Genomic DNA, 27,843 nt, shown 5'->3' with positions numbered 1-27,843 from the left:
CGCAAGTACAGGGCTGGGCCAGGGCTGCCCCTGCCTCCACCTTCAGGATTTGGGAAATACTCGCCTAAGTTTCCCTGATGCCTTCTCGCCGAGTTCCACAGCCTTTTTACATTCCTCTAACAGGTCCCGGACACACCCGTGCTTGTCTGGATACAGTGTTATTTCCTAAGAAACGACAAGATGAAGGCTATACAGGAAACAAGACACACGCGGGGCCTGCTTGGGCCCATCCCCGCCGACCATCACTCAGACCACCTGTCCAAGGCTGGCAGCCGCCCCACACCGCAGGGAGTCTAAGAAATGCCATTTTGAGGCAAAAAGCTCGCCATTCACAGGACAGCTTCTCAGGAATTTCTCCCCCCGGAAAGGTCACTAAGAGGCTGTCCAATTCTCAGCATGGTGAGACAGAGGACAAGGACCAGGGTGGACTGTGTCATTTCAGCCTGACAGCTGCACACGGGTGACAACATGGATGGCACATGTCCCAGATTTCCTCTCAATACCGGTAGAGCTAGAAAGGTGAACGACTTGGGTGTCTGAGTAGGTACAGACTTTCCAGAAGAACCACTTAATGTGAGGCTGTGTCGTCTGCAAAGGGCCCAGCGGAGCTGCCACCGGCTCCAAGGCCAAGCAGCAAGGTCCCAATCAGTCGGAAAGGGTCTCCCTGACACTGTCACTCTGCCTGAAGCCTCAGAGGTGGCAGCAGGGGCTGGGTGGACAGAGCTCCTCCCCCCACCGGGGTTCTCGAGCCGAGCCGCTAACACACGCTACCGCTTAGGGAGCTTTCTTTGGTGGTATTAGTTTTCAGGGTCTGGAGAAGAGATACAATACACAAGATGCAATAAAAATAAAGACTCACACCATAGAAAAGACTCACCTCTTCCCTAAATTGGCTGTTTAACCATATACACTTAAAACTTCGCCTGTTCTCAAAGTCCGTGATTTTCATCTTAAGCTATTAAGAAAAGAGAGACTCATTTTAGATTCGCTTCCACAGAAACCCAAGCCTTCTCCTTATTACCCACGGTTACATTAATTTGGACTCATACCTGCTGATAGTAAAGTTTCTTAGGTTGTCTAGGCTTGAAGAACTGTAGAAGATCTCTTAAAGTACCTTCATAATTATGTCTAAGAGGATTACCTGGGCCATCCCTATAACTACACAAGAAAACAGCATATAAATAAAAGACTTGTTTATTTGCCTAAAACAAATATCCGTGAGTGAGCATAAAAGCAAACCTCTGGCCTGACACCTAGACTTGAAATTTGGACTCTGACTACTCCTGTCCCCAGGTCCTAAGTCCCTGCGTCTGTCACACCTGAACACTCTCTGCAAGGGTGACATGGCACACAGAAGCCGGGCCGGGCCAGGCCCAGCCGGACACACATGGGAGGGAGGTGTGTGGATGAGGTCTCTAAAGTAAGCCTGGCTTTAGATGAGGCTGCCAATTATTTTGACATCTTGGGGTAGCGTGGTCAAGATGGAAGTGGTGACAATTCTATATCTGAAACTAAGCAAGAAATGGCATGTCAGGTGAGGTGGCAGCTACTTATTACATTAGTTCGGAGATGTCTGGATGAACTATGGGACACATGCAGTCAAGACCAAACACGGGGCATCTGTGAGTGTGGCTCACCCTTGAGACTTGAAGAACTGGAGCAGCATCGGGTCGGTGTTGAGCCTCTGAGCAACTGTCTTTGCCACCTGGGGAGGGAGGGCCAGAGTCAGGGAGCAAGGTTCACATCCGGTGAACAAACTGAAACTTGCTGATACACTTTATCACTGTTCATTTGCTGAGTGCTCTTAAAGAAACCTGTTATAAGCAGCCTGAATTTAAATGCCCCGGAAAGTTACCATCTAACAGGAATAAACTATATTCCTTAGTATATCACCACAGGAACAGCGTATCTGAGGAAGAAAACCTTTTAAAGTGTTCTTCACTTTCATTGGGGAGGTCTGTCTGTAGATTTATTTCCTGAAGGCTTTTTTTTAATGGTTCACACTTGGCATGTTATAACTGAAGCAAAGTTGTTGTTAAAACTATGATCTCTGAAACCAACTTATGCCAGGGGTCAAGAGGATTTCGAAGAGCAAGAAGACAGGGCAGTGGGTGGGGGTAGGCGAGTGAGGGGAAAAGAGCTTCTGATCCCCCGGCAACATCAACACCAACCCACTTGCATCAAGAACTTCCTCAGACAGTGGACTGCAACCCCTCCTCCAGAACCAAACCCATTACACAGCCTCATCAGCAAGCTTTTTAAAAAAGAACTTGGTCTCTCTGGTGTGGAATCTGAAGGGAAAAGAGCATTTTATCAAATACCTGAAAATAATTCATTCTATTTGATAATGTAACCACAAATCCAGGATCATTGGGGATTGTTTTATCACAGAAAATCACATCGACACGGTGGTAGAGATCTCTGAAATATTCCTTTGCAGTGGGTAATTCACTGTTATCATTTTCGGGGTCATCCCTGGGGGGAAAAACACAGACAATCAAAGTCCAGGCCAGGGTTCAGGCATCATCTCCCAAGTAACAGTGACGCTGAGCAGTGTGGATCTAAACTCAGGCTAGCATTTTCCGATGCTGGGAGCCTGCCCGGCTACCAGGCAAAGGCGATCGTGGACAGAAGTGTGCGCTGAGCCACGCACAGGGCTGGCTGCTTTCCGTTCCTGATCTCGCTCCCGAAACAGAACAGTGCCCTCTCATTCCGCAGACAAGGGAAAGGACTCAGGATGCACTGCGGGGCCCACCCTGCTGGCTCTGCTGAGTCTACTCCCCAACCGGGACTTGATAGGTTATCACTTCCCTGCGAAGGTTGCAGGATCGGGTCGCCGCTAAACCTAAAATGTTTACTGCCTGGCCCTTAAACGAGAGGTCTGCCACCCCTGCTCTTGGCCACCGGGCCCTGCAGCCTCCCTATGGTCAGTGTTCAGGGCTGCCCTGCCCTGGCAAAACGGCTTCAAGAGCAAGGAAAGGGCCGAGTGCGTCATCAGGCTGCCTTCAGACTGCACACCTGCCAGCTTCCATGCAGACAGATTAAAGTGACTACCCAAGTAGGTGCATTCTAAGAATTTCATGTTTTCAAGGAAAGAAAACAATCTTGCTCTTCCCTAAAGACCTTTGCCCTCCTGCTACTAGTTGTCATGCTCGCTGTAGACATTTTTGGGAAATAAAAGCATTCAGTGAGGAAAATGCTTGCCACCCCTAATTCCAAAACCCAGAGAAGGCCAACTGCTGTCAACATTCTGTCAATGTCAAACAAAACGTGACTCAGGGTCTAGAGAATCATTTCCTGGTTCTAGGACTTCTGATATTAGTACAAAGAGATAACTTCAAGAAGTACGTACTTCTGAAACACTATAATGTCACCATCCATTAGCTCATCGAGGGCTTTATCAAGAGACACGTCATAGTCCTGAATTCTCTCTGTTAAATTCGGTTTAACTTCCTACAGTAAAAGAAAGGACATGGTTACAACGCAACGTCTGTCCAATGTTTAATACGGCCACACACTGTATGTATTTTCTCTATACCCAATTCCAACAGCCCTACAATTTTAAATAAAGAGTACGAAATACTAGTAATAAGGATATAATAATCACTGACCCTAAAGACGGAAACATCAGAAATGTACAGAGAGGATTCTGACTCAAGATCACCCGAGGCCCCATTTAGCTGTGGTCTTGACACAACAAATGCAGGGCTAGCAAAACAGGCAGAAGTCGTCCTCCCCAAACCACTAACCATGTGCTGATTACAGAAAAATAAGGATCCAAACCTCATAGAGGATAAGACTAGTATCTTGGATAAATCCTGCTCTGTCACACATAACTGGCAGCAAGTCACCTAGGTTCAAGAAAAATGAAGAATTCAAAGCTGTGATACACTGAGACTTTGGCAAAATCAACTCAGAAGGTGAGTGCTGCCAGACTTACGTATTTTACAGGATATTGGTGTGTAGATATGCCCACAGTAATTCAAGCTCCGTGTTTTGGGATCGTACATCTTCAAAAATAACATCACATCATCTACAAGGTTAAATAAACAGGCTTTGTTAGGATCTTCTGGTCAGTGCAATGTTAACAAATAGCAACTGAAACGACAACTTAGGGCACCTAAAAGTTACTGTGTGCAATGAAGTTTGTTAAGAGGCTGATCCTAGGTCTGAGGCATCATTTCTAACCTCAAACCCATGGGGAACACTGCATTTGAAGCAGGAAAGATGACAATGAGTGCAGAGAATTTAGGAAACCTAGTTTTAAGACCTGGTCCTCACTAGCAGTGTTTTACCATCGAAGTATCGCTGAAGGTTGTGTCTGAGTCTTTGCCGGAGAAGTGACCACTTGAAGTAATACAAATAAGCAATCTTGGACCTACCTGTTTTGTAAATAAAGTTGCGCTGGAAGACAGTTCTTTTACCTAATCTCTGTAGCTGCTTAGTAGCTACAATAGCAGACAGAGGCGGTATGGCCCACAAAGCATGAAATATTGACTATCTGGCCCTTGACAGCAACCCCTGCTCTACACCATCTGTCAAGTATACACAAGACCAGCGTGATTAGAAAAATGTGGAATGTGCTGGACTCCACGCTGCTGCCACCTTCTCACCTGCCAGGACGCTACAACCCACAGTCGGTCTGATTTGACTTCATCAAGAAGCCTTGAACACGGTGGATGTTTCGTGAGCATTTTGGGGGATTAACAAGATTTCTTTGCAAGGGAAGAACACTTAACCCTGTGTGTTTAGAACGACACTCCGGGAATAAAACTCCACTCTCTGGAGGTGCTGGGCTGGGGGAGGAGGCACTCACGATCTTTATCAAACTTGGGTAACGTTGCTCCACTAGCAGCCAGCTCCGGATCAACTGTTTCCAGGAATATTGTCCAAGGGTTTTCATTATCACTGAGTTCAATCATCTATTCCCAAAAGAGATGCTGGGCTTAGAAGATTTTAATGGCTAAGTGAGAGTGAAAAACTATATTCAAGTAGAAGACAAGATCCAACTCTATGTAACTGGACCGAGGGGAATACCGCAGGGCACACAGTGCCTGCCGCGCACACCCAGACCAGACCAGACCGCCACACTCACCGTCTTGCTGCCGTCGGCCTCGTTATCCAGCATGGCCGGTCGTTTGGTGCCATTGCTCCTCGCCTGCATGGGCCACAGTCGAATCTGATCTTGAGGAAATCCCTGGAAATCATTACAGTTAAATTAGTTGAAGCAAAATCAGCTTATATTTTAATTCAACATCAAGGAAATGATTCTATGATTATAAGGGGAAAAAAATCATGATTACAGCTCTCCCTGCTGGTATGGGCAACAGTGACCTGGCCTTCGGGATCTCTGGTGTCCCGGAAGTTCAAGCCCATTTTACCAAGGGGGAGGCGGGCGGAGGAGGGGGAAATTAGGGGAGATGCCAGAGGGCACAACCCGGAAGGGAAGGAACTCTGGTCCCAAGCTCACTCTCAGGTGGTGTCTGGACACAGTGCCTGCCTCCAAGGGCAGGATCCTCCAGGGTCCAGTTATGAAAAAGGAGAGAGAACTATCAACAGGAGGACGGGCACTCACCATGGTCTGAGAGAGGTTCTGGACAAACTCAGCAAGCGAGGAGTTTTTCAACACTTTGAACACAGTGTATTTCACTTTTTCTTCATCGTACATATCATTTCCTTGATGGCCACAAAACTGGTCCTCTGCAACAATCTGCAAATAGGGATGAAAATGCAGAATGGAGTTTACACCACTAACACACACAAGAGAACCAGGTCAGGCTGATCGAAACCAAGGTTCAAATGCTAAAACTAAAAACAACTAGTGTTGGGCTTCCCTGGTGGCGCAGCGGCTGAGATCCGCCTGCCGATGCAGCGGACGCAGGTTTGTGCCCCGGTCCGGGAAGATCCCACATGCTGCGGAGCGGCTGGGCCCGTGAGCCGTGGCCGCTGAGCCTGCACGTCCGGAGCCTGTGCTCCGCAACAGGAGAGGCCACAACAACAGTAAGAGGCCCGCGTACCGCAAAACAAAACAGACAAAAGAACAACTAGTCTTTTGCTTTGATGAACCTTCTACAGAAGACCCAAGCAGAAAAGCACCAAAATGACCAAGAACTAAATCAGGTACGAATATTTGGAAACCCTACATATTTCCATGCAGCCATTCTAAACTCATCCATAAACATCAACTAGAAATCCATCTGGATGGTGATCCCCAAATATGATAAAGCCAGGATGCACATGTACCTTTTTCTCCAGGTAGTCTGTTTGTTTGTTAAAACAAATGCCTGTTTCCTAACTGCAACTAAATCATGAACCAAAACCACCTGGCAGTTCACCCCCCACCCCCCCAGCTGCCAGAGCTCTCCCTGCCAGGCCTCATCTGGGTTCTGCTCACCCTTCCTTCTCTGGTCCCCTGCATGCTTTATAAACACTAAGACACCGCTGCTCTGGCAGCCTGAGTCCTCTCACATCTAAGCCCATATCCTGAACTGGAAAGAACATTCCCAAAGGTCAGGGAACTGGCCTGCAGTTCCTCAGTCGCACGCTCAGGGGGCTGCCCAGACACGTCGCCGACGCCCTGGCCCGCGAAGCAGCTTCGCGCCTGCCCAGAGGCTGACCTGCACTTGCATGTAGAGATGGGCTTCCTGCCGCTCCTTCCGCTTCTGAGCCTCGATCCTTTTCTCTTCTTGTAATCGTTCCACCAACTGCTGAGGGATATCATGGTCGGTGACAGCTTGTAAAACCTCACCTGCAGGACAAACGCATCTTCCTTCACCTCTGTGCACGTCATCGCAAATAAAGCCACCCTTCAAAGTAAAATTACTTGGCACCCTGGGTCCACATCCAAACCCGCAACCCCAATCCAGCTGCTTCCAGATGATGCTGTAAGGCAGCATAAGCAGGCAAGTGTCTGGACAGGTGGCTCTAGCTTAGGTCCACTGTAACGTGGTATAAAATGCCCCAGCGGGCGAGACTCAGGGCCCAGCCGCGAGCTTGGCACAGCCAGGGCACGACACACCCGCTGCACTCACTGAGCTTCGACTCCCGGATGTAAACCAGCATGTAGGCATTGGTGCAGTGCCGCACGGAGAGGTCGTCGTCGTGGCCCCCGTAGTTGTGCTCGATGGCCTCCTCTTTCGTACACCTGGACACCACGTCATCGTCAAACTTACACCACTGCAACGGGGAGCAGCAGAGATACGGCGCTTTGAGGAGCACACAAAGTAAAAGGCAGCATTCTCCGAAAACACATGACCTGCCTCAGGTGACCCTCACAAAACTCGCCAGCACTTCTGCCGTCCTCATCCCACATTCTGGAGAAATTGCTAATATCCGTCCATGGGCAATTTCTGTAATGTACTCAAATATCCTAAGCCTCAGCTTAGGCTCCATCTCTGTCCACTGTGGATGGAGTCGTTTTAAATGGCACTAACCCTACAGTTACAGGTTCCGCATCTGGTGCCATGAGGGTCCCGCCTTCAAATCCCCTCGGCATGAGCTGGACGGGCTCCACCTTGGCTCTGTTCCTCACTGGCCCTGTGGCCCTGGACACAGACCCCAAGACCCTCATCTGCTCCTCCTGGTGAAGATCACGTGATGGGATCCACGTGAACCAGGCAAAGACCGCGCATTACATCGCGCGGGTAATGGGGCACGTGCGATAACACACAACCAATGCGGGCCCGTGAGTGCGGGCCACAGATGATTATTCTAAGTGGAAACTAAGTGCCTCATGTTAGATGTAAAGGGATCCTATAAGGTCCAACGTTCAATACTAATAACGAGATGTATATATCAAGTACAATCATAATTTACCATCCACCTTTAAAAGTATCAGGAACATACAGGCACAGAGGCCAAGAAGGGATCCTTCACTATCAAGGCCAAGTCTGAAGCTGAGCGTCACTGAATCCCCTACACAGCATCACGTCCACCCTCCCCAGCACTTACTTTGCCATCCCCTTTAGGGTTTAGATAAACCACATAATGTCCACCATGATTATCTCCACTATGAACCAGGACTGCATGAAGAATATAATTTGCAGGGTCTTTAGGATCCGTTTTTTGCAAAAATTCATCAAGTGGTAGCTGTTCGGGGAACTCAAACCTATTTAAAATAAAAACATTTTAAGAGAAATCCAGGTTTCATTTACTTGTAAAATATTTCACCTTTAGGCTTTACTCCTTGGCTAGACCTTCTAATTCACTGGCTCCTCTTTACTTGGAAAGGGCAGCTCCTACTCATCACAACAAATTATTCACACGTCAACAAAATCTGAAGCTTGATTTGAGAAAAATACCTAAAAAGCACTGACACACCTAACGGAATTTTAAATTCCAGGATATTACATAACAGTCAGTTTCTGTGACAAAAACACACTGACTTTTCTAGGATGTGGATATTTCCAAATGTTGTCATGAACGGGGGCGGCGGGGGGTGCTTGAGAGGCAGGAAGAGCGTGAGGTGGGTGCACAAGGACCGTGGTGCTGAGCAGAGCACGAGCCTGGGCGTGGAGGGGCAGCTGCCACCCAGCACGGCCCTTGGGAACTCAGGCCCGGCACTGCCAAGTGTTTTGAATGCCAGATGCCAGAAATCTGGACTTTTATGTGAAATCTCACGACCTGAAAAAACGTTGGCAACTAATTCCAATAAAAATAGAAAGAAAACCAAGGTGAGGACCCAACAAAGCACACCAGCAGGTTGGGCCTAGCTTGCAGGCTGCTGGTCTGTGAGGTCTGCCGTCTCAAGAGACCCCACGGAAAAGGGCAAGAACAGACGAGCAGGCCCGGCTGGTGGCAGGTGATATGATCGAGTCACACTCTCCGCCGAGTTTCCAGGGTGACTGACCAACCTCTAGGAGGCTGGTTATTGTCAGGCTGTACCCCCTGACCAAGGAGTACAAAGTCACTGCTCCAACTAATCAGGGTACAAGTTCTGTCTCCTGAACCAGACAAAGCAGTGTGTGGTAGCAACCTTTTAACTGGTACTTTAAGGATCTATAAAACACCTGGAATGGGGGACACACCCACCTACGCCAGCATTTCTGAGGATTCTAGCACATTCTATAAGCCTATACCAACTGAGAGATAACATATTGGCGAATCCTATGTAAACCAATAGTGTAATAATAGCAAATGCCACTTCTGGGGAAAGCAAAGCCTGTGCAGCAGAAAGTACCCTCTCCCCACAGACTTCAGTCTGCCACAGTGTAGACAGAGGGGCTCCCTGAGGAGGAGATATGGAGGAAGCAGCCCCTGAAATTATCCCTTTAAAAGCACTGTTCTTGGGACACCTCGGCAGAGAGGAAACCTAAATAAATCAGAGATGAGACCGAAAACAGAAAAACTAAACAAAGCACTGAGACTAACCCCCTAAATCAGGATGATGGGTAAATCTTAACTCTCACATCCCACTCTAGATTACCTATCGTTGATCTTGATATTTTGGTCCGTCTGAGGGTCATACATAAATCGCATCAGTTGTAGGTGTAACACTGGTGGCAATGTTAGGAATTTCACACCTTTCTCTGCTTCCTGAACATTGAAAAAGAAGCACAGGTTTAGTTTACCTCTACTTATTTCTCGAAGCAACAAAAGCAACAGCGTTTCACAGCAAGGGTGGAACACGTTGGGAACTTCTGGTAGGGAGATGGGCACAGGGTGCCTTTAAAATGTTCTGTGTGTGGGATTTCCTCTTAGTTTGCATTATACTCTATCTTGATGTCCAGCGACAGGGGAACAGTGAAGTAAACTACAGCTCAGTCACTTGTTGCCCTATTAACACAGTCATTAAACACTACGAAAATTCTGGAGAAACACGGGAAAATCAAATGGAAAAGCAGAGGATTATGATTATGTGAATGAGGTGTGCCTATGGACACCAGAACAGAATAAGACGAGCACGGTCTGGGTTGGGAGAACTGCCTGTGACCGCCGTCCTTCCCCGTGAGCACGGTCACGTGCTAACTGTTCACTCCTGCTTCTGAAGACCCCTCCGACTCGGTATCAGCAAGGCCCTCTGACCACCGTCACAGCCTCTGCCCAGGCGTCACCAGCCTCTGGGGCAAAGGACACCCCGAGCAAGGCCTCTGTGGGAGAGGCCCAGCCTCACTCCTCCCCCCACCTCAGCCAGCTGAGTCCTCACTCAAATAAGCCTTCACCAAAGCCAGTCACCACCAGGCCATTGGCGGCCCTCAGCACGGCTGTATTCCTTCGGAGCTGTAAACCTTATTTCCAACACTGGCTAGAACACACCCACCTGGAGGAACTGGTGTCCTAGGTGGCAATGTTCTCTGTTGTACATTAGCATGGTTAAGGAAACTGGGTAGTTCTGGGAAGAAAAACAAAAACCCAGGAACCTACTGCCACACAAAGGAATGGCACGGTTTTAGTACAACTTGAAACAATAATAGAAGAATCATGTTTCTCAGCCACTGTCCATTGAGAGTCTGATTCTAAAATATATTTTGTTCACCCAGAGCCAAAAATATCCAGTGTGGATAAGGGCAATTCTGTGAGTTGACTCAAGTGTTTCCTAAGCAAATCCAGTGGCATGTTTGCCAAGTAACTTACTGATCTACAAATCAGTGGCCTGACCAAGCAGGACAGCAGGTCTGTGACCCACGGCAAAATGGGCTCACCAGCACCGTGAATTATAAACGTGCGAGCTTGGTAAACCCAGGATGGTCCGAAAAAAATCATATATTAGTTGAGCCAGTGAGTCAAGGTTATGAGGCTGCAAGACAGACCTGGAGGGCTGGACCCTAAGGGTGCCGCTGACCCACCAAGCAGCCTGACCAGGCCACAGCCCGGGCCCCTCCATCTGACCATGCACTGCCGCTTGTTTACAACACTCATTGCTCTGCCAGAGTTCCTGCGGGGCCTTGTGGAAAACAAGCAGGGACACCGAGTATGGAACAATAACAGAAAATGCACTCCTCGTTCTGGAAGTCAGGATCCTCAGAAAACTAACTGACACTCCACTGCGGCGGCGGGAGAGCAAAGCACCACCACCAGCCAAAACCAGAGTCCCAGTGACTAAGCAGTTCTATCTGTGACTAGGAGAAACTGAGGGAAGCTCTGGCACAGACACCAGTGAAGTAAGGGGCAGAGTTGTGGATGGAATTGGGGCAGGGGGGAGGTGGGGGGGGTACACGTGTCGGGTGATGGTTCTGCCTCTGGTAGCCAGGAGGCACAACACCTTCCCCACCCCTGCCTGTCTACACCAGCAACACGATCAGAGCTCTCTAACACAACGTCCAGACTGAGAAATAAAATCCTTTTGCGTTCTAAACACCAGCGGCATGTGAAAAGATACAAGTGAATGTTTAGTTCACAGTCAAGCAAAAGATCTGAAAACAAAGTGGAAAGATACAGCGGGACACTAGCACACAATCTCCAAGTTACCTGCAAGCCATGCTCCCCGGCATCGTATTTATTGTCACCGTCTAGTTGTTCTACTGCCACGTAATCCACAAATGATTCAAATACTTTCAAGAGAGAAAGAGAAAAAAGTCAGCCGAAGTTATCACTAAAGCTTTGATTATAACAGTCAATCAATCAATTCAGGCACGCCAGGGAGGAATGTAAATAACTGTAGCTGTGAGCACAGGTCTGCAACTTCACCGATCCAGCAAAAGGTGTGAACTCTTAAGGCCACTGAGGGTGTTACGTGATAACATGGAGTCAATGTTTTAATAAACTTAAGTAATGTTAAAGTACAAATTTTAACCCAAACACTTATTCTAAAGTCAGTGCAGAAAGAGAGCAGGCATGTGGGAGGGTGGGGTGGGGGAAGAGGGGGAGTTTGGAAGGGGACACGGGCTTCTGCTGTGAGAGGGAGTAAGAGCGGAGGCTCCTGTGCACAGCACGGGGACACGGCTGATAACGCTGCCACGTGTAAGTCAAGTTCATTGACCAGAAGGCAGTCATGCTGTCACAATACCTGAGCATACCAAATAACCATGATGAACACTTTAAACACCTTACGATCCTGTCACTTAAACCACAATAAAGCTGAAAAGGAAGAAGGAAGAATCCATCCAAGGATGATAGCCAATGGACCAGGAGGTAGAGTCTAGAAAGAGGTCTACACAGATGCGAAGGGCTCGCTGCTGACAAAGGGGCAGCAGAGCACCTTTGGTCCACTCTGACCATAAGCAGAAAGAAACTATTCTGGGTGGACTGTAAATAAACAGAAAAGAGAAAAAAGTAACAGATAAGAGAATTATCTTAAGACTTCAGGGCAGGTGTTCTCAGACACAAAAAGCAAAGATTGATACCCTGGATTTCACTACAGTTATGACATTCTGTTAACCAAATGGGCACACTGCAGGAGTGAAAAGGCAAGCCCCACGCTGGCGGAGAGCCCGAAACCCAGGCGAGCAGCAGCGAACACAGCCCGTGAAGAACTCGCGCGTTGTGGCCGTGAGGGAGTAACAGGAAGCGCACTCCCTCCCTTGCACTGGGCTCCATTACAAGGCCAACAACCGTATTCACACGCTAGACAACAGGCAGGACAGGACGTGGCCACTGAGAGCCCTCCAACGCCCCAGCTCACTGCGTGGAACTTCCAGGCTGCAGCGCAGGGCAGAGAAACCCCAACGGGCCCCAGAGTCTCCCTGAGACAGGGTGGGGATTTCAGGGGCCCGAGGCAGTGGCCACGTGCAGGACGGAGGGCCCTGGGGAGAGCCACGCGGGAGAGCCCCGGCGACGTGAGAGGCTCCTCCTGGTCTCGAAGGAATCAGCTATCTCCAAATAACGAAATGTGCCCCGGAACAAAGGGTAAGAATATCCAATACCCAACAGGATAAAAATCACAACAGCTGGCATCCAACAAAAGATGACCAGACAGGCAAAGAAGCTGGAACTCACAGCCAGAGATGGAAAGCGAATCGATGGAGACAGATCCAGAAATCACGGAATTATTGGACCAGGACATCAAGTTATTACGAACTACATTCCATATGTTCAGGAAGACACCCAAATTGCCAATAAGCATTCGAAAAGGTAAAATCTCCCCGACTTCCAGGGCAATGCAAATTGAACTCAAGATAGCACCATTCTCCCACCAAAACGCCAGTCTGACGACTGACGGCTCTGGAGTGGATGTGGAACAACTGCTCGCACCCTACTGGTGGAGCAGAAATGGATAAACTGCTGTATCTGCTAAGCTCGACATATACACACAGGCCCTACAAGCCAGCATTCCACTCACCGTAAATGCACCAGGGGCGGACACAAGACCGGCCAACAAGCCTCACACCTACCAGCCTCACACTGAAAACGACCCGAACACCCATCAAGGAAAGAATGGTTTCAAACATTTGTGTTATGTTCCTGAAGTGGAATACTATAAAGCCATGAAAATGACCCGATACTGCTGCTCAATATAAGGATGAAGTGCATGGAGGCAACGCTGAGAAAAAGAAAAGAGAGAACGAGACACATACCCTACACGATGCCATCAACGTAAATAAATACCACAAAAGTAACCGAGGAAAGAATGTCAGCAGGCCAAACAGTGGTTTCCTGTGAGGAGGGGGAGGCAGTGACCAGGAAGGGCCACCATCTTGCTTTGCAAATGTTCTGTTTCTTGACCTGGGTGGGGTCACCAGACTGTGTTCACTCAGTACCTTCATCATTTGGGCAATTTTCTCTACACTGTATTTCAATAAAAACCACCGTGTCAATGAAGCATTATACCAAACCAAATTACGAAAAGGTGGTGGTGCCATTATGTACACAGAACTTACTGTTTTTCTTTCCTTTTATACTTAGCTGGATATCATAATAATCTTCTCTTCTATCAGATCGGTAGTCTACTTCTTTACACTGGATATATGACTACAAATAAGGAAAATAAGATGGCTTAAGCATTAACCGTCAAAATATTTGCATGTTTAAAATCTTTAAAAATCACTCTTTAAAACTGGTTATCACATACCACCATCTTGCCTCTGAATAATTTAGGTATGGTGCCTTCTACACACGTGCCTTTCATCTTATTTTCCACATTATCAAGCAACTGGAAGAGAAAGTTTTGGCTTTCAGAAAATGTTATGCTTAATTAACATACAGTAATTTGAAATGTGACTAGGAAATTTCAATGGTCAAAGAAATTCTAGACTATAAATATTATGACCTTTAGCATGCAATTATCAAAAACATACAAAAATCTTCTTCCTTGGTTGGATATTTACAAAAATATCTACATGCAACAGTTGAGATTAACCCTCTATACAGCCTTTGGAATGAATTAGTAATCTGTAGTGCCTTTAGAAGCATTTTTTATATTCATTTTACCTCTGTGGAAAAGCATGTAAATTGAGCACTAAACTTAACTCGTATTGGTCCACACCAAGAGATTAATGAGGTTGAGCCTGTCAACAGGATTGACTGGTTTGTCCATGGATATTTAATGAACTGGATTCAATCCAGCTAGTGCTGCAAAAAAGAAAACACACCTTGCCCAGCCAATCACCTTGAATAGCCATTTCATGTTGTGTGTGAGTGTGAGTCTGTGAGTGTGTGTGTGTGTGTATTTCTTTCATCACAACTGGAAGAGTGCACGTCTGCTAGTGACTAGAGATGGTCTGGGGGAAGATCCCCCACACAGAGGTCTGCCTCAACCAGAAGTTCTGTGCCAAGGCGGGGTCTGGGTCTTGTGCTACAGAGTAAGAACAGAAGTCACTATTCTAAAGTGAAGTGGGATCATCAGGACAGCTACTCAAGCCAATCTGTTGTTTCTTGGATTAGTAACTCCGGTAATTATGCCAACTTAACACATTAAAAGTACACTACCTATACTATTCAAATTTACATTTTCCCTCACACTTCCCTATCAAATAATTTTTCAGTCTTTCTGGTTTTAAACTAGATACATGCTGTCTTTTCTTTCTAGCCTAGTTCTGGTCCTGAACAAAGATGGGCATAACTGGAATGATAGTGACTGAAGTAGGCCTGAGGTTTTACTTGGTAACAACTTCTGACAGTGCTTCAAAATATGAAATGTAAGTAGTAAACAATTCCGGCTGAAAACTCACCACTCGACAGAGTTCTTGAACATCATGTTGCATGAAGCTATCTAACGTTTCCCACCTTAGAGAGATAAAATGAATTTATATTTAAACTTCCAGATTTCAAACAAGAGTAAATTAACAAGCAACTCAGACTAAAAAACCGAACCATGTAATTAGTCATTATTCTTAAATTTTTATGAAGATTATAATTCAAAGACAAACTGAATTTTATCCAGACACCAAAACGTTCACAACTTTATACTGTTCTGAACATCTTACTGCAAGGGGAGGTCGTGTTTGCAAGTAAATGTACAGAAACTTGGAGACCATATGTTATCCTTTCCTTGACAGGTAAACCTAAGTGGTGAACTGCTTCTCAAGCAAAATTCTAAAAGCCTCCATTTCCAAAGAGGTCAAACAAAGGACACTGATAAAATGCCCTGACATACTCAAGTGCCTGAGCTCTGCTCTCAACCCTTCCCCGTCCACTAACTCAGCCCTCGAGCAGCAGAATGGACAGGTCTCCCAACACATACCCGAATGACTTGGTCAGCTTCTTTGTTCCTACGGGCTTATCACTGTGCTGTAATTCATAGAACACTCTTTGCAATGCTAAAGGGACGCTTTTGGATGAATCGTCGCCCTCTGTCGGCATCATGTACACAGCCTAAAAGAATTGATTCAGAAATAAAAATGGAATTTTATGTGAAAGTATCATTTCTAACACCACAATGACGAAGGCAGTTGGGTAGGGCTTTTAACTATCCCCCCCCCAAAGGGTCAAAAGGTCTTTTAAAAATCAAGACAGTGAAAAAAGAATTTTAAAAATGACTTAAGGCTCACCATCCAATGAGAACCACTTCTATTTCATACTTCTTAGAGCAGAGCAACATTTTTTAACTTAACATGACTTTGAACAAAAGAGTTGATGGAACTTCAATGCTACTGCAATTAACCACACTCAACTATCCCCAAGATATCATCCTATCTTGGTAATTAACGCTGCCTGGAAGAATGGTGCGAAAAGGACACGCCAGCAGACCAGCCAATGGTCCCCCCAACACCAGGAGTGTGTGCTGCCTGCGCTGCTCCCCTGCTTGCACGGCATTCCTAAAGGGCAAGTAACTATCCTCCGTTAGATTTTATATTTTTTAGAAGTTTTAGCTATAGTAAGTGAAAAATTAAGATTCCTGACCAGGAGTTTTTCAACTAATCAATTTTAATATAAAACTTTTCAAATGTTGCTGCTAATGACTTTCATATTTTTTAAAAAAGCTTTTATTATTTCTAGCCCAATAAAGTTAGGTTTGTCGGCTGTGGTAAACTTTTCATCACCTAAGTTAGCTTCACGAGCGTCCGAACACTGAGGAATAGAGCTATGTATAAGCATAAAGCAGGGGCCTCCCTGGAGACGCGGCAAGAGACAAGTCTGGTGACGGGGCTTTGCTTGCCCCTTAATACTTGAGAGAAAAGGGTGGGTGGAAGGTTGAGGGAGAGAAACACCATCCATTTACCTTTCGCAGTTGGTTTGTGAAAAATAAAGTCTGCAGCAGGCTGTTCATGTAACAAGTCGCTCCCTGATTCTTTAAACCGACATAGCCCGTGTGCTTCTTTGAATCCCACCTACAAGATCAGTTTGAGGTTGAGGGAAAACTGCACAGGACACCTCCTTGCTTCTGCAACGTGTGTGGGCGAGGGGACTGGGGGCCGGCACCTCACTGCTCTGCACCACCACCTCCTTCCCACCATCCTGACACGGGGTGACGACGTCCGAGCACCCGCCTCCAAGTGAATAACTCGTTGCCAGGCTGGCAGTTATCACACGGCTCCCTCCGGCAGTCACCAGTTTTGTCTGCTCAAGCACGTGGGCCAGTGCGAACTCAGCCCGGCACCGGAGAGGCGGCCTCCGCGCGGTGTGCTGACAGCAGCAGTGCCATCATTTACCCAGAGCAGCACTCTCAGAGAGGAGTTCAAGTCTATTTCTATCAAACTGAGTCCCAGTGTGGCTCCCTCACACACACATCGGCTCACACGTGTAGTCAGCACAAGGCGGGACGGAAACAGCCGAAACCCCTCTTTTCTGTAGCGTCCCGTACACGGAGAAGGACAGGCATGCATACCGGCAGGTTCAGACCTCAATTCCAAGAGCCGTTTCCCTTTACTCTGTTATACAGGTGGTTGGTTAGGAGAGAGAACAGTCTGTACCCTCTCGCCCCCAAGAGTTAATAGGAAGCAGAACAGCCCTCCCCAGCGCTATCCCCTCCCCCTCTGTGCACGGTGCAAATGTGTGACCACTGCTAGACATTTACTGTGAGTTCAGGCCAGCAGGACTCTGATGCCGGGGGTAAGAGGTTTTTGCAAGACTGAACCAAGATACCTGTTTTGATTGGTAAGTCTGAAAAACCCAATCTACTTTCTTAGTCAAAAGATGTATCATAAGCATAGGGGGAATGTTTTCTAAAGGAAGGGGAAAAACCCCACAAAACGTTTAACTAGAAATACCACCTTTTTACCCCCCACTCCTGGTATCTGAATACAATTCAAGGGTATGTTTCCAAAAGGCTACTCAAGAAAAGCCTGATTCCTCTGATATCAGCCCAATGAATATGAAAACTAATAAATCTTATTTGTTTTAAAATTTCCCAGGGCCACATGCAGGCCACCTTAGCCAGGACCTGGACTGAATGACCTGACCGCCCTTCTGGGCTGTCGGCTGCCCATCCCACCCGGGTCAGCCTACGCACTCATGCCAGAGGAGGGCCACGTGGGAAGAGAAAAAAAAACGGGAAGAGACAGGGGCGCCTACACTTGACTCCTTCCCACCTAGGCTGCACTTTATTTCTTCGCTCGTTGGCCTTAAGAGTCCTGCTCGTCTACAACCTGATCCCAAGGCACCATCTCAGCCCTCTTCACACTCTCCTAGTGCCCCGCCCACCTCAAACTTCCCTGCCAGGTGTCCTTACTCACACCCTTCTCCCCACCTCCAAATTCCCCCGGTCATTCCTTATCAATCAAGGACATCCTCAAGGACATCCGAGACATTCTTCAAGGCCGACACCGTGCTCTTGCCCACAGACCGCCTGGACCCAGGGACGGAACCCTCTCCTCCCAGCGCCATCCACACCACAAAATAACAGCACATCTGCTGCTGCAGTTACTGCCGTCAACTCCTCTGCCCGAGTGGTCTTGGAGGTTCTTCGAGGACAGAAAACCATGGCTGCCTTGTTCAACATAATTATATTCCTAGAGCCCAGCAGAGTGTTTGGCACATAGAAACTGCTCAATAAATCCGCCACACAAAGGCATGAACGTGAAGCTGGCACACGTCCGTTGATCTGGTCTGTGTGCCAAGGGATGAGCACACAGAGGGTGCTTATCTGCTGTATATATGCACCTCTGCTCCTTTCACTAGAATTCACAACATCTCTTAATAGCATCCAATTAAAGGAAAACTTACGCAACTCCATGGGGGGCATCCGCCTGTACAAAGACTTCAAAAGTAACTTTGTCATCATCTATAAATCCTTTCTCAGGATCAGTCACTTCCTATAAAAAAAAAAATAAGAATATCCAACTTGCATAAGAACCCGCAAATCCTCACTTCATTCCAAACAATTACCCTGTACTTAATCAATTAAAATACTACTTTTTCAAAACACCTAAATTGTGCTTCTAGTTTTGCAGTGCTTTGGCTTGTTTTAAATAATGTTCTCTGAATGAAAACAGCAAAAGCTTGGATGTCTCCTGGAGGAATGGGAGGTGTCAGGGGCTCAGCATCCACTCAGCAGGCAGGGTCTGGGGAGGCTGCCGAGAACCCACTAGAGAGCTGAGCAGGGCGTTCCTAAGTCCTACTGGCTTCCACCTCTGCAAAAGCAGCCCAAACGCGCTGACTTGAGAATTCACTGGTTACAGGAAACCACCCTGCACTATGCCTGCCTCAGTATTATTTCTTTTAAAGGAAACCTAGCCTATCAGGAAGGCTATAAACTACCTTACAATGTTTGACCAAAACACCGAGATGAAGTCCTGTTGGCTGCTAAAAACCTGACGTAGGAAACTGGAGAAAACACGTTTTCAGTTACGTATCCAACTTACAAAGCAAACATTTTGATCCTATAATGAATAGATGGATGTGAAGAATGGAGAATTAGGGAACAAAGAACAATGCTCAGATTATTCAGTCTGAGTACATTGTTACTACTTACACTCCAGGCCATGAAATTGGAAAATCCCCAATCGTTCTCTTTATGGAAGAACAAATGACTGATACGCCGGCTGAACGACTTCTCATCATCTCTGTAATTTATGATCTTCAGCACCGCTTGTGCATGACAGGACCAAGACCTGTTCAGGGAGGACAATCTAAGCCTCAGTCGACAGATTTACCTGACTTTTACACAATTTTTAAAACAGCACACAAAACCTCCCATATTTTTTCCTTCTATTTTTTAGATGGAATAAGGGGACACACATTATCTTTAATGGAGAAAAAAATGTGAAGAGGGTCTGGCAGTGCCCTTGTGTGATCTGGAGTGATTTAACTCAATGCTTTATGTCTTTTTTTTCTTTAATTTTTAAAATTTTATTTATTTATTTTTGGCTGTGTTGGTTCTTCGCTGCTGCACGCGGGCTTTCTCTAGTTGCAGTGCGTGGGCTTCTCATTGCGGTGGCTTCTCTTGTTGCGGAGCACGGGCTCTAGGCGTGCTGGCTTCAGTAGTTGCGGCACACGGGCTCTAGAGCTCAGGCTCAGTGGTTGTGGCTCACGGGCTCTAGAGCTCAGGCTCAGTAGTTGTGGCGCCCAGGCTTAGTTGCTCCGCGGTATGTGAGATCTTCCCGGGCCAGGGATCGAATCTGTGTCCGCTGCGTTGGCAGGCAGATTCCTATCCACTGTGCCACCAGGAAAGCCCCTATGTCTTTTTAATTTCTAAAAGGTTTCAAGTTTTTTACTGGTATCTATAAAATACAAGTGTTTGAACTTTAAATACTGTCCTTAGATTTTACAAGAGACAATAGCTTTTTGGTCAGATAATAGTTCTAGTACCTAATACGGCTATTACTTGAATAGAAGAATGATGATAAAGCTATTTTTTAGGTGAACAGACCTAAAGCTGTAGGCTCTACTAATAAGTGTCACTCCTGCCCCCCTCAGGTGCTGTGAGGCTTCCACACCAGGCTGTATAGGGGGCTCTGAGCAAGGATGCCACCACCCGAGAATAACTGCAGGTGCGGTTGTTTGGGGCAGACCCCAAAAGGGTCTCTGGATCAACGTGTAAAATGTTTAAAAACCAACTTAAAGTGGAGCTTTTATAAAGGAAGGTTTTGACTGAACTCATTAGACTGAGCTTTTTATAAAGGAATGTTTCGACTGCAGACTCATCAGAACAAGGGCAAGGGCAGTGTTGTTCCCGCGGGGATGCCGCTCGCTCGGGATGCCATCGCTGGACATGGGCTGCTGGATGTTTCCCAAACTACCGTTCAGGCTCAAGTTGTCTGTCAGACTAATAAAACCAATCCAGCCTCAACACTCATCAGATCAGATCATAATGTGAACGGAACACAAGAAGTAAAAATTTGGCCAAGGCCCTGACTGCCCCATAAAACTGGCTTCTTAAACACTCAAGCAAAGAGGAAAATGAAAGTTTTGGCAGAACAGCTGGAACCAGCGCCCTTTGGGGAACATCTTCATCAAGGGTGCCAAGGGCCATAATTGCGGTGGCAGGGAGACGTGGTCAAGGAAGCAGCTTTCCCGTGGGTTCATGGATGTGGAATGAGAAAGGGTGACAGTGATCTGGAATCCATCCCTTCAATCTCTCAACTGTGCTTCTGATAAACGTTGAACAGCGACACTTTGCTTTTTAATTTTAACTTTCTGAATAACCCATAGAAATTGGTTAACATACAGTGAGGATGTCTGCCTGAAGAATTTTCCTTAACTACAATTTCCCCCCCTAGCAGTTACTGGTAGAATAAGAAATACACCTGGTAATCCAGCAGTCAGCTAGTCCAGATAGGCCCTGATTCCATGTTCCACGGGCAGGTAGATTCTAACACACAAAGTTCAGTTTATTTGCAAGAAAAATATACACCTTTTCTAGTTTGGATATAGTACCTACCAGTGAGTTTTAAAGAGGGAATTGTATTTAATATAACTTAAAATCAAATGACTATGTAAAGGCAGAAAGGGAATTCAAAGAGAAATCCAAAATTCAAAGAGGCCAATTTGGCTTCCAATAATGTACTAGAACTACTTGCGGATTTGTAATTGCATCATTTAAACTGTCTTACGTGGAATCAGATTCAGCATTGCACTGGAGAAAGAATCCTACGCTTTTTTGGTGTGGTCTGTCTGGATAAAAGCGTGGCATCACCATAATCTTCCATGGCAGATTTCGCACAAAACACGGAGGGCTAAGGACCGACTCACTCAGTCTGCTGAAGCGCTCGACAGTGAACTGAAAGGTTGCCTCGGAGCGCCAACTCGTGTCTGCAAGAAAACGCTTTGTCAATCACCAAGCCCGGCATTGTCAGACAACACTGAAAGCAGCACAAACCTGGGTTAACCATTCTATATTCAACTGCTAAAATCTAACCCTTTGGGGAAAGGATAGCATCATTTCCAATTTAGTAACAATCTAAAACTGTGAGATGACATATAGTTTGTGTAAATGAAATCCCAAACTCAGGGGGCTAGCAACACACACCTGCATTCCCCACCAGACGAGCTCAGTGTGATTAAGAATGTCTATTCTACTCTGTCTTAATTCCCAAGTAATCCGCAGTGAGTGGAGAGACTGGAGAAAAGGAGTAAAACTTCTCACGTCACATCTGTTCAAGGACAGGACTTGAGGAGGAAAAGAAAAGGGCTTGAGACTTGGGCTGAGTGTGGAGAAGAAACATGAATTTGCAGGCAAACAAGAACTTCCGAGGAGTGGGCGACAGCCATTCCTGGGAAGCGCAGCACTGTTTAGAGATAAGAAGATTCCTAAGAAGTTAGCTAAAAATAAATGTTAACTTCATTAGTTCACAATTTTGGTGAAATATCAGACTAGATTCTCTAAGGGGAATTATTTGAAAAAAAGAAGAAACTGGCATTCCTTTTGACGTGAACAAAATGAACTATTAAATTTACTCAGCAAGACCAAAGGCCAATTTAAGAAATCAAGATTTCCTCCAATAAAATGCAAAGCACTGATACAAATTCAACTAAAAGTCACACTTGGAATTCCAGCTTTTTCTGTTGCTGACTATTCCTTTCAAGTGACCCAGGCTGTGGATTAGTTTTGACAAACCCAGCAGTGTCCATGCTTCTCCAGCTCTCCCCGTGAGGGGAGCAGCTCTCCCAAGGCCACCCGCCAACCTGTTACCGGCCAGCACTTTTATAAAATATAATAAAACTGCCGCAGGAAGGCCAAATTGCTATACAAGTTTCTAAGCGCTTCCTCTCTCTGTGCCTATCTCGTGGCAGATTGGGGACAGTTCACAGGCCCAGGGGCCAAGGGCCACACTTGGTCTATAGAATAACAGGAAGGCCTTCTCTGGCTGAGAAGCAGGTGCTACTTTGACATCCCTGACCCCACGCACAAAGTGGGGTTCGCAGGTCTGTGCCCTCAGCCCGTCTCTACACTTCACTCAGGTCACTGTGGTGCAGACTTCTCCGCACACAGAACTGCCTCCACTGTGACTGAATTTGTTCTTAGGAAAACATGTCCATCAGTCCTCATGAGAGGGTAGTATTCTTTACCAAAGAAATAAAACCCAAAAGGATGTGTAACAGCGCTTTTATCTTCGTTTAAAGGCTCTCTGTCCCCATCTTTTTTTTTTTTTTCTTTACTACCCGTAACCTGGCTCAGCTGTTAGCAGAGAGGCCCTCAAAGGAAGAGCAGCTGGATGGGTGCGTTTTGCATTCGAGCCTCCTCAAGGGGCAGGTATTACCCTCATCCCTTGCACAGATGAGAGTCCACGGAAAAGACAAGCAACTTGTTCCAGAGAATGAGGTCCAGAATGGCTGAGGAGAAGAGTGGGCCACTCCTCCACAGCCACACAAATCATATTTGAGCAGCATCTAAACCCCACAAGGTAGGCAAGGGCAGGTGTTACTTAATTCCCACTTTACAGATGAAGAAACCGAGGCCTGCTGAGGTTAAGTGGCTTATCTCATCCAAGGTGTTAAGAAGTGAGCACAGGGGGTCTCAGTACCCAAGATCTGGACACTGAGCACAGTGACCCTGCCTCTGGTTTGTAAACTGCCATCCTAGAGTTTAGGTGACCAAACGCAGAGCCCAATAAACCCGGCCTGCTGTACAGTGATGGCAGGACACACTCCTGGGACCTAAGGACATCATGTCGCAAGCCCCCCCCCCCCCAACTCACCTACTTGACTGTCAGTTACCATTCAGGTCTTTGTAGGATTAGTTTTATACAGACAAAAAAATGATACACATTATAAATGCCTTTTTGCTCTTCCTCCCGACCCTTTAGTCAAATTCCTCAATTTATCTTAAACATTAAATAGGACCACACGATGGGGAGCTCAGCACAGCACGCATCCAGAAGCGGGCTAGCCCTCCAAGGCCAAGGCTCTGGGTCTTGAGCCTGGCGCCACCCTGGCCCCCATGTGCAGTTCACACTTGCTGAATCACACACTAGATGTGAGATTCTGCCTCATGTTCAAGGCACAGGATTATCTTCCAAAGTATGCTAATGAGGAAGTTTAACATGAGATTTCATGTGAATAAAAATGTCACCACCCCACAGCTCCAAGCTCTTCATACTGTGTGGCGTTGGTGGTACAGAGGTGAGCATAGCTGCCTTGCAAACTCTTCATAACTAACTGAATAACTGAAAACCTGTATTAAATACCAGGTCAAGACAGGAGGGTCTACAAAAGAGAAGAAGACGTGAAACCCATCTCTGGCAGATAGGGCCAGCCTTGTTACCCTCCCCTAAGGGAGCTACATGAAAAAATGGGAGGAAGGTACTCGGGATTCCATGTACTATTTGTGCAACTTCCTCTGTATCTATAATTGCTTCAAAACAAAACTTTTTTTTTTTTTTTTGGTAAAAGTAGTATACTTGGGATTATGAAGGATACCTTGTATCCTGCAGGATTAGTGTTTCATCCAAACAGAGACTCTAACCTGCCTGAACACCACAGAGCACTGACTCACCTACTCCAGCATCTTATCGCAAATGACAGGATGGCAAGCTCGTGCTACCTGCTGCCCTCAACACATCTTGTCAGAAATCTCGATAACCCACCACTTTAGGTCTTTTTAAAAAAATGGCAGGCCGGAGGTTTCCCCAAATGGCGCTCTTGCAGTAACTGTATCAAACATCGATTATTCATTCTAATACAAGTCTTTGCAAATCCTAGTTAATTCCCAGAAATAAGTTTTTTTTCACGGGTACCAACAATCTAGATCTACAACAATCACTCTCTACCTCTACTAAACATTTTTCCAACCTGTGTTGCTAGCCACTCAACTACTGTGTAAGAAACTCCCCCTACTAAGAAGGCCTCTCTGTAAAAATCAGATTCTAACTCAGTGTTTCCCATACTGTGTGCCCTCCAAAGATGTTAAAAGGAGATTCAGCAAAAACAGATTCTAACGTTCAGAGGCTTGGGGAATCATTAACAAAAAAAGTCTTTTGAAGAAAGATGTTAGGAGGCTGACAGCTTAGACGTACTTTAAGAAACATGCTTAAGCCAGCACTCCTCAAACTTCCTAGATTTTTCTGATCACTTTTCACAACGCACATATCCTGCCATTAAGTGTTTCAAAACACCTATCACTACTGGGAAAACGCTGCTGTAAACGAAGGCTTCTACTCCTAGAAACAGAACCATCTCCCTCCCACCTCCCTTGCCATAGATACGATCTTTCTCTCTCCTGACCCTGGGCCTTTAGAAAGGCCAGGAACAAAGCGTTACTGAAGATCACTTCTACTTTCTCCTGTAACATGCTTTTCCCGCCTGGTAATTCGCAGTAGGAGCATTTCTACTTTTAGGTTCTATAGCACCATTATTTACTACCAATAATTTAGTAAAATTTGCCTCAAAAGGGATTTTATGTACATTATGATCTCCTTATTGATTCTCAAATGAGGCAATCTGGGGCCCCCAGGAGACTTCTAGCCATGTTTAGAGACATTTTCGGTTGTCACGACTGCACAGGGGGTGGGGTGGGGTGGTGGTGGTGGTGACAGGTGACACTGCCATCCTACAAGGCACAGGACAGTCCCTTCCAACAAAGAAGTATCCACCAAAAAAGGCATCAGAGGCCAACAGAACCTGCCCTTTTATCCACATCTGTCTCCTCCCAAGCCCTCCCCGTAAAAACACCTGGGGAAAAACGAGCATGAAATTGCTCTGTGGAAACCAGACCGGGAGGGCTCTGATTGGATTGGACCGCTCACTGCTCCAGGAGAGACTACAATCGATTCCTGACCCACGCCTGGTACATCAGACCTGGTCATGCCTTCCCAACTGCACTCTCTGAACCTCTTTTGGCATCTCCAGGGTCTGAAATAAAACCAAGAGCCCAGCAACCAAGAGACCACACCCACACCGTTGCCCTCATCTGCGGTGGAAAGTGCACTCCACAGGTAACAAAGCAGCGGGTCAGACCACGCCTCTTTACCTTCCTCAGATATTGCCTCAGCCAGCTGCCAGGGGTAAACCGCACTGTGAGAGAACTCTCAACTACGGCTGCAGTTTCTCATGGAGGCTGAACTTTTGGCAGGAGGTCTGAACAGCAGTCCTTCTGGTGGTGCAGCCCGTGACTGATGGTTTCTTTCAACTGCCCCGTTACACCCCTGGGAAGGACACAACCCTCATGAGGATTGATGGACATGCTTTTGACAGAACATGGTTTCATATTACACTGCAAGATTCCAGGGGCTGCATAAAGTGATTACTGGCTGCTACCTTCTCATGATTTCGACCTGGCAAATGCACAGGTCACACAGTCTAATAAATTACAGCGAAGAAATAGCCTCAAAAGAAAGGCTTTCCTAGGCACAAAATGTCCATGCACGTACAAATGCATACACTTTCCACAGAGAAGATAAAGACCAAAAGTCAGTCTGGGGGACAAAGCCCAAAGCTCGATTCTGGTTTTGCACCTAACCGGAGTGGGGAGAGATTATTAGCTACAAACAACTGATATACTTGCTACAATAAGAATGCAATGGAAAGCCACGTTCCAGTGTCTAGAAGTATCGTGCTGCAGACGAGAAGGAAAGGACAGTAAGATATACTTGTGTTCTGAATACTAGGAGTGGCTGAAAAATTAACTGTAGGCCTGAGCAAATACCCATCTATTACAAACTCCTGTATTTCAACCTTCTCTCCTAGGCTGGGGAAAATCAACTTACCTTGAAATCTGTAGGCAACCTTGAAATTTGAAACCAAAACAGGCTCCTAAATTATCCTCAGATACAACCTCCTGAAAACTAGCTACTCTTAAGAAACTCAGAAGTACTCAAGGAAGAAATGTCTGTTTCCGACAGTTTTTTGCCCAATGCGCGTAAACAAAGCCCAGGTACTTACCGTCCTCCATGTCTTCCTCTGTGTTGTTGTGCCCATCACTCATGGCTACATTCCCGTTGATAACAGGGTTTTGAGTAATTCTTGGTGGGTCATCTGCATCTCCAGCTTTAAAGAAAACAAAGAAATTCCATGATTTTTACCTTCATGGCTTGAATTAGATTAAAAATATATATATATATACTTGTACTCTGACAATTTCCAGTCACTATTAAGTTCCAATTGTGCCCAAATAATTGCACTTTAACCCAAAAAGTATTTACTAGTATGTTTACTAAATATAAACTTTTGTTTCTTTCAAAATGCTAAATGGGACTTGAAAACACATTACACCTCACAATAATCAGCTCCATTTGCGATGACCTTTATTTTGACATAGGTCCACGGTATAAAGGAAGAATTTTAAAAAGGCTTTGGCGGGATTTAGGATTTAAATAGCCTCTACTGCCCATACTTCACATTTAAATCCTGTCCTTCCAGCATGTCAGAATAGCTCACTGCAACTAATGCTGTTCTGTTTGCCTGTACAGTCGGCTTTCCTTGGTAAATCAGACACTCCAATAGAAATTAAGTGTCTCAACTACAAACAGGAGATGTGGTTTTTTAAATAGCTGCACAGTTGTGTCCTTGGACTCCAATACTCAGAGCCTTTACACCATTAGGATCAGCAGTCAATCTGATTCAGCACCATGGAGAGCACCCTCCCCTTTCCCCTCTAGACAAACTCCAAACTCCAATTGTCAGGTTACTTTTCTCAAATAATTCCTGAATATAAACCATCCGATTTTCCTTCTTAAGCATCTCAAAACACACGTTAGAAATCCTTGGAAGCTAAGAAACAGGTATTACTACTCAAATTTAGACCACTGCCACTCCTGATACTTTTGTTTTATTAAATATCAATATATACAGTTAATTAGCAATTGTGTTAAAAGCTGTCTATGAAAACATAAAATTTTAAACTGACCCCTCAACCATGACATCCTGACAGAAAAACTGGGGGAGGGAAGTAGGGAAAGGAGAAATTCCTTTTCCTGTTGCTTAACTAGCTTGAACTCTAAACTCTAAAACTTATATGCTTAAAAAGCAAAATGAAACATTGGGTGCTTTGACAGAATTTCCACATTTACCCTCCTAAATTAACCATTTCAGGGAATTCCCTGGCAATCCAGTGGTTAGGACTCTGCACTTTCACTGCCGAGGGCCCAAGTTCAATCCCTGGTCAGGGAACTAAGATATCCTGCAGGCCTCGCGGTGTGGCGCCAATAAATAAAT

The 27,843-nt window shown here is 46.1% G+C and overlaps 1 protein-coding gene across 2 annotated transcripts in view; it reads right to left on the bottom strand.

Moving 5' to 3' along the window:
• USP7 (ubiquitin specific peptidase 7) overlaps positions 1–27,843 on the bottom strand; it is a 57,039-nt gene that overhangs the window by 4,623 nt on the left and 24,573 nt on the right. Inside the window, exons 2-26 of one of the 2 annotated variants that reach the window (XM_082671270.1) lie at positions 26,572–26,676; positions 21,306–21,504; positions 19,226–19,364; positions 18,478–18,566; positions 16,535–16,643; positions 15,557–15,687; positions 15,045–15,099; positions 13,946–14,026; positions 13,755–13,845; positions 11,407–11,489; positions 9,425–9,534; positions 7,951–8,107; positions 7,032–7,176; positions 6,618–6,748; positions 5,576–5,710; positions 5,096–5,197; positions 4,817–4,922; positions 3,941–4,033; positions 3,784–3,851; positions 3,353–3,453; positions 2,322–2,475; positions 1,638–1,705; positions 1,050–1,158; positions 878–955; positions 65–165 (exon numbers count right to left, since the gene is read on the bottom strand). In XM_082671270.1, the coding sequence (XP_082527396.1) occupies positions 65–165; positions 878–955; positions 1,050–1,158; positions 1,638–1,705; positions 2,322–2,475; positions 3,353–3,453; positions 3,784–3,851; positions 3,941–4,033; positions 4,817–4,922; positions 5,096–5,197; positions 5,576–5,710; positions 6,618–6,748; positions 7,032–7,176; positions 7,951–8,107; positions 9,425–9,534; positions 11,407–11,489; positions 13,755–13,845; positions 13,946–14,026; positions 15,045–15,099; positions 15,557–15,687; positions 16,535–16,643; positions 18,478–18,566; positions 19,226–19,364; positions 21,306–21,504; positions 26,572–26,676 (2,740 nt within the window). Of the gene's footprint in view, positions 1–64; positions 166–877; positions 956–1,049; positions 1,159–1,637; positions 1,706–2,321; positions 2,476–3,352; positions 3,454–3,783; positions 3,852–3,940; positions 4,034–4,816; positions 4,923–5,095; positions 5,198–5,575; positions 5,711–6,617; positions 6,749–7,031; positions 7,177–7,950; positions 8,108–9,424; positions 9,535–11,406; positions 11,490–13,754; positions 13,846–13,945; positions 14,027–15,044; positions 15,100–15,556; positions 15,688–16,534; positions 16,644–18,477; positions 18,567–19,225; positions 19,365–21,305; positions 21,505–25,660; positions 25,788–26,571; positions 26,677–27,843 lie in introns of those variants that run through there. The other variant, XM_082671271.1, reaches the window with a different exon arrangement.

The sequence above is a fragment of the Grampus griseus genome, assembly GCF_964374135.1.
Source record: "Grampus griseus genome assembly, chromosome: 14".
In the NCBI taxonomy this organism is placed as follows: domain Eukaryota; kingdom Metazoa; phylum Chordata; class Mammalia; order Artiodactyla; family Delphinidae; genus Grampus; species Grampus griseus.
Note: the sequence above shows the minus strand (reverse complement) of the source record. Positions and strands in the feature narration are given on the sequence as shown.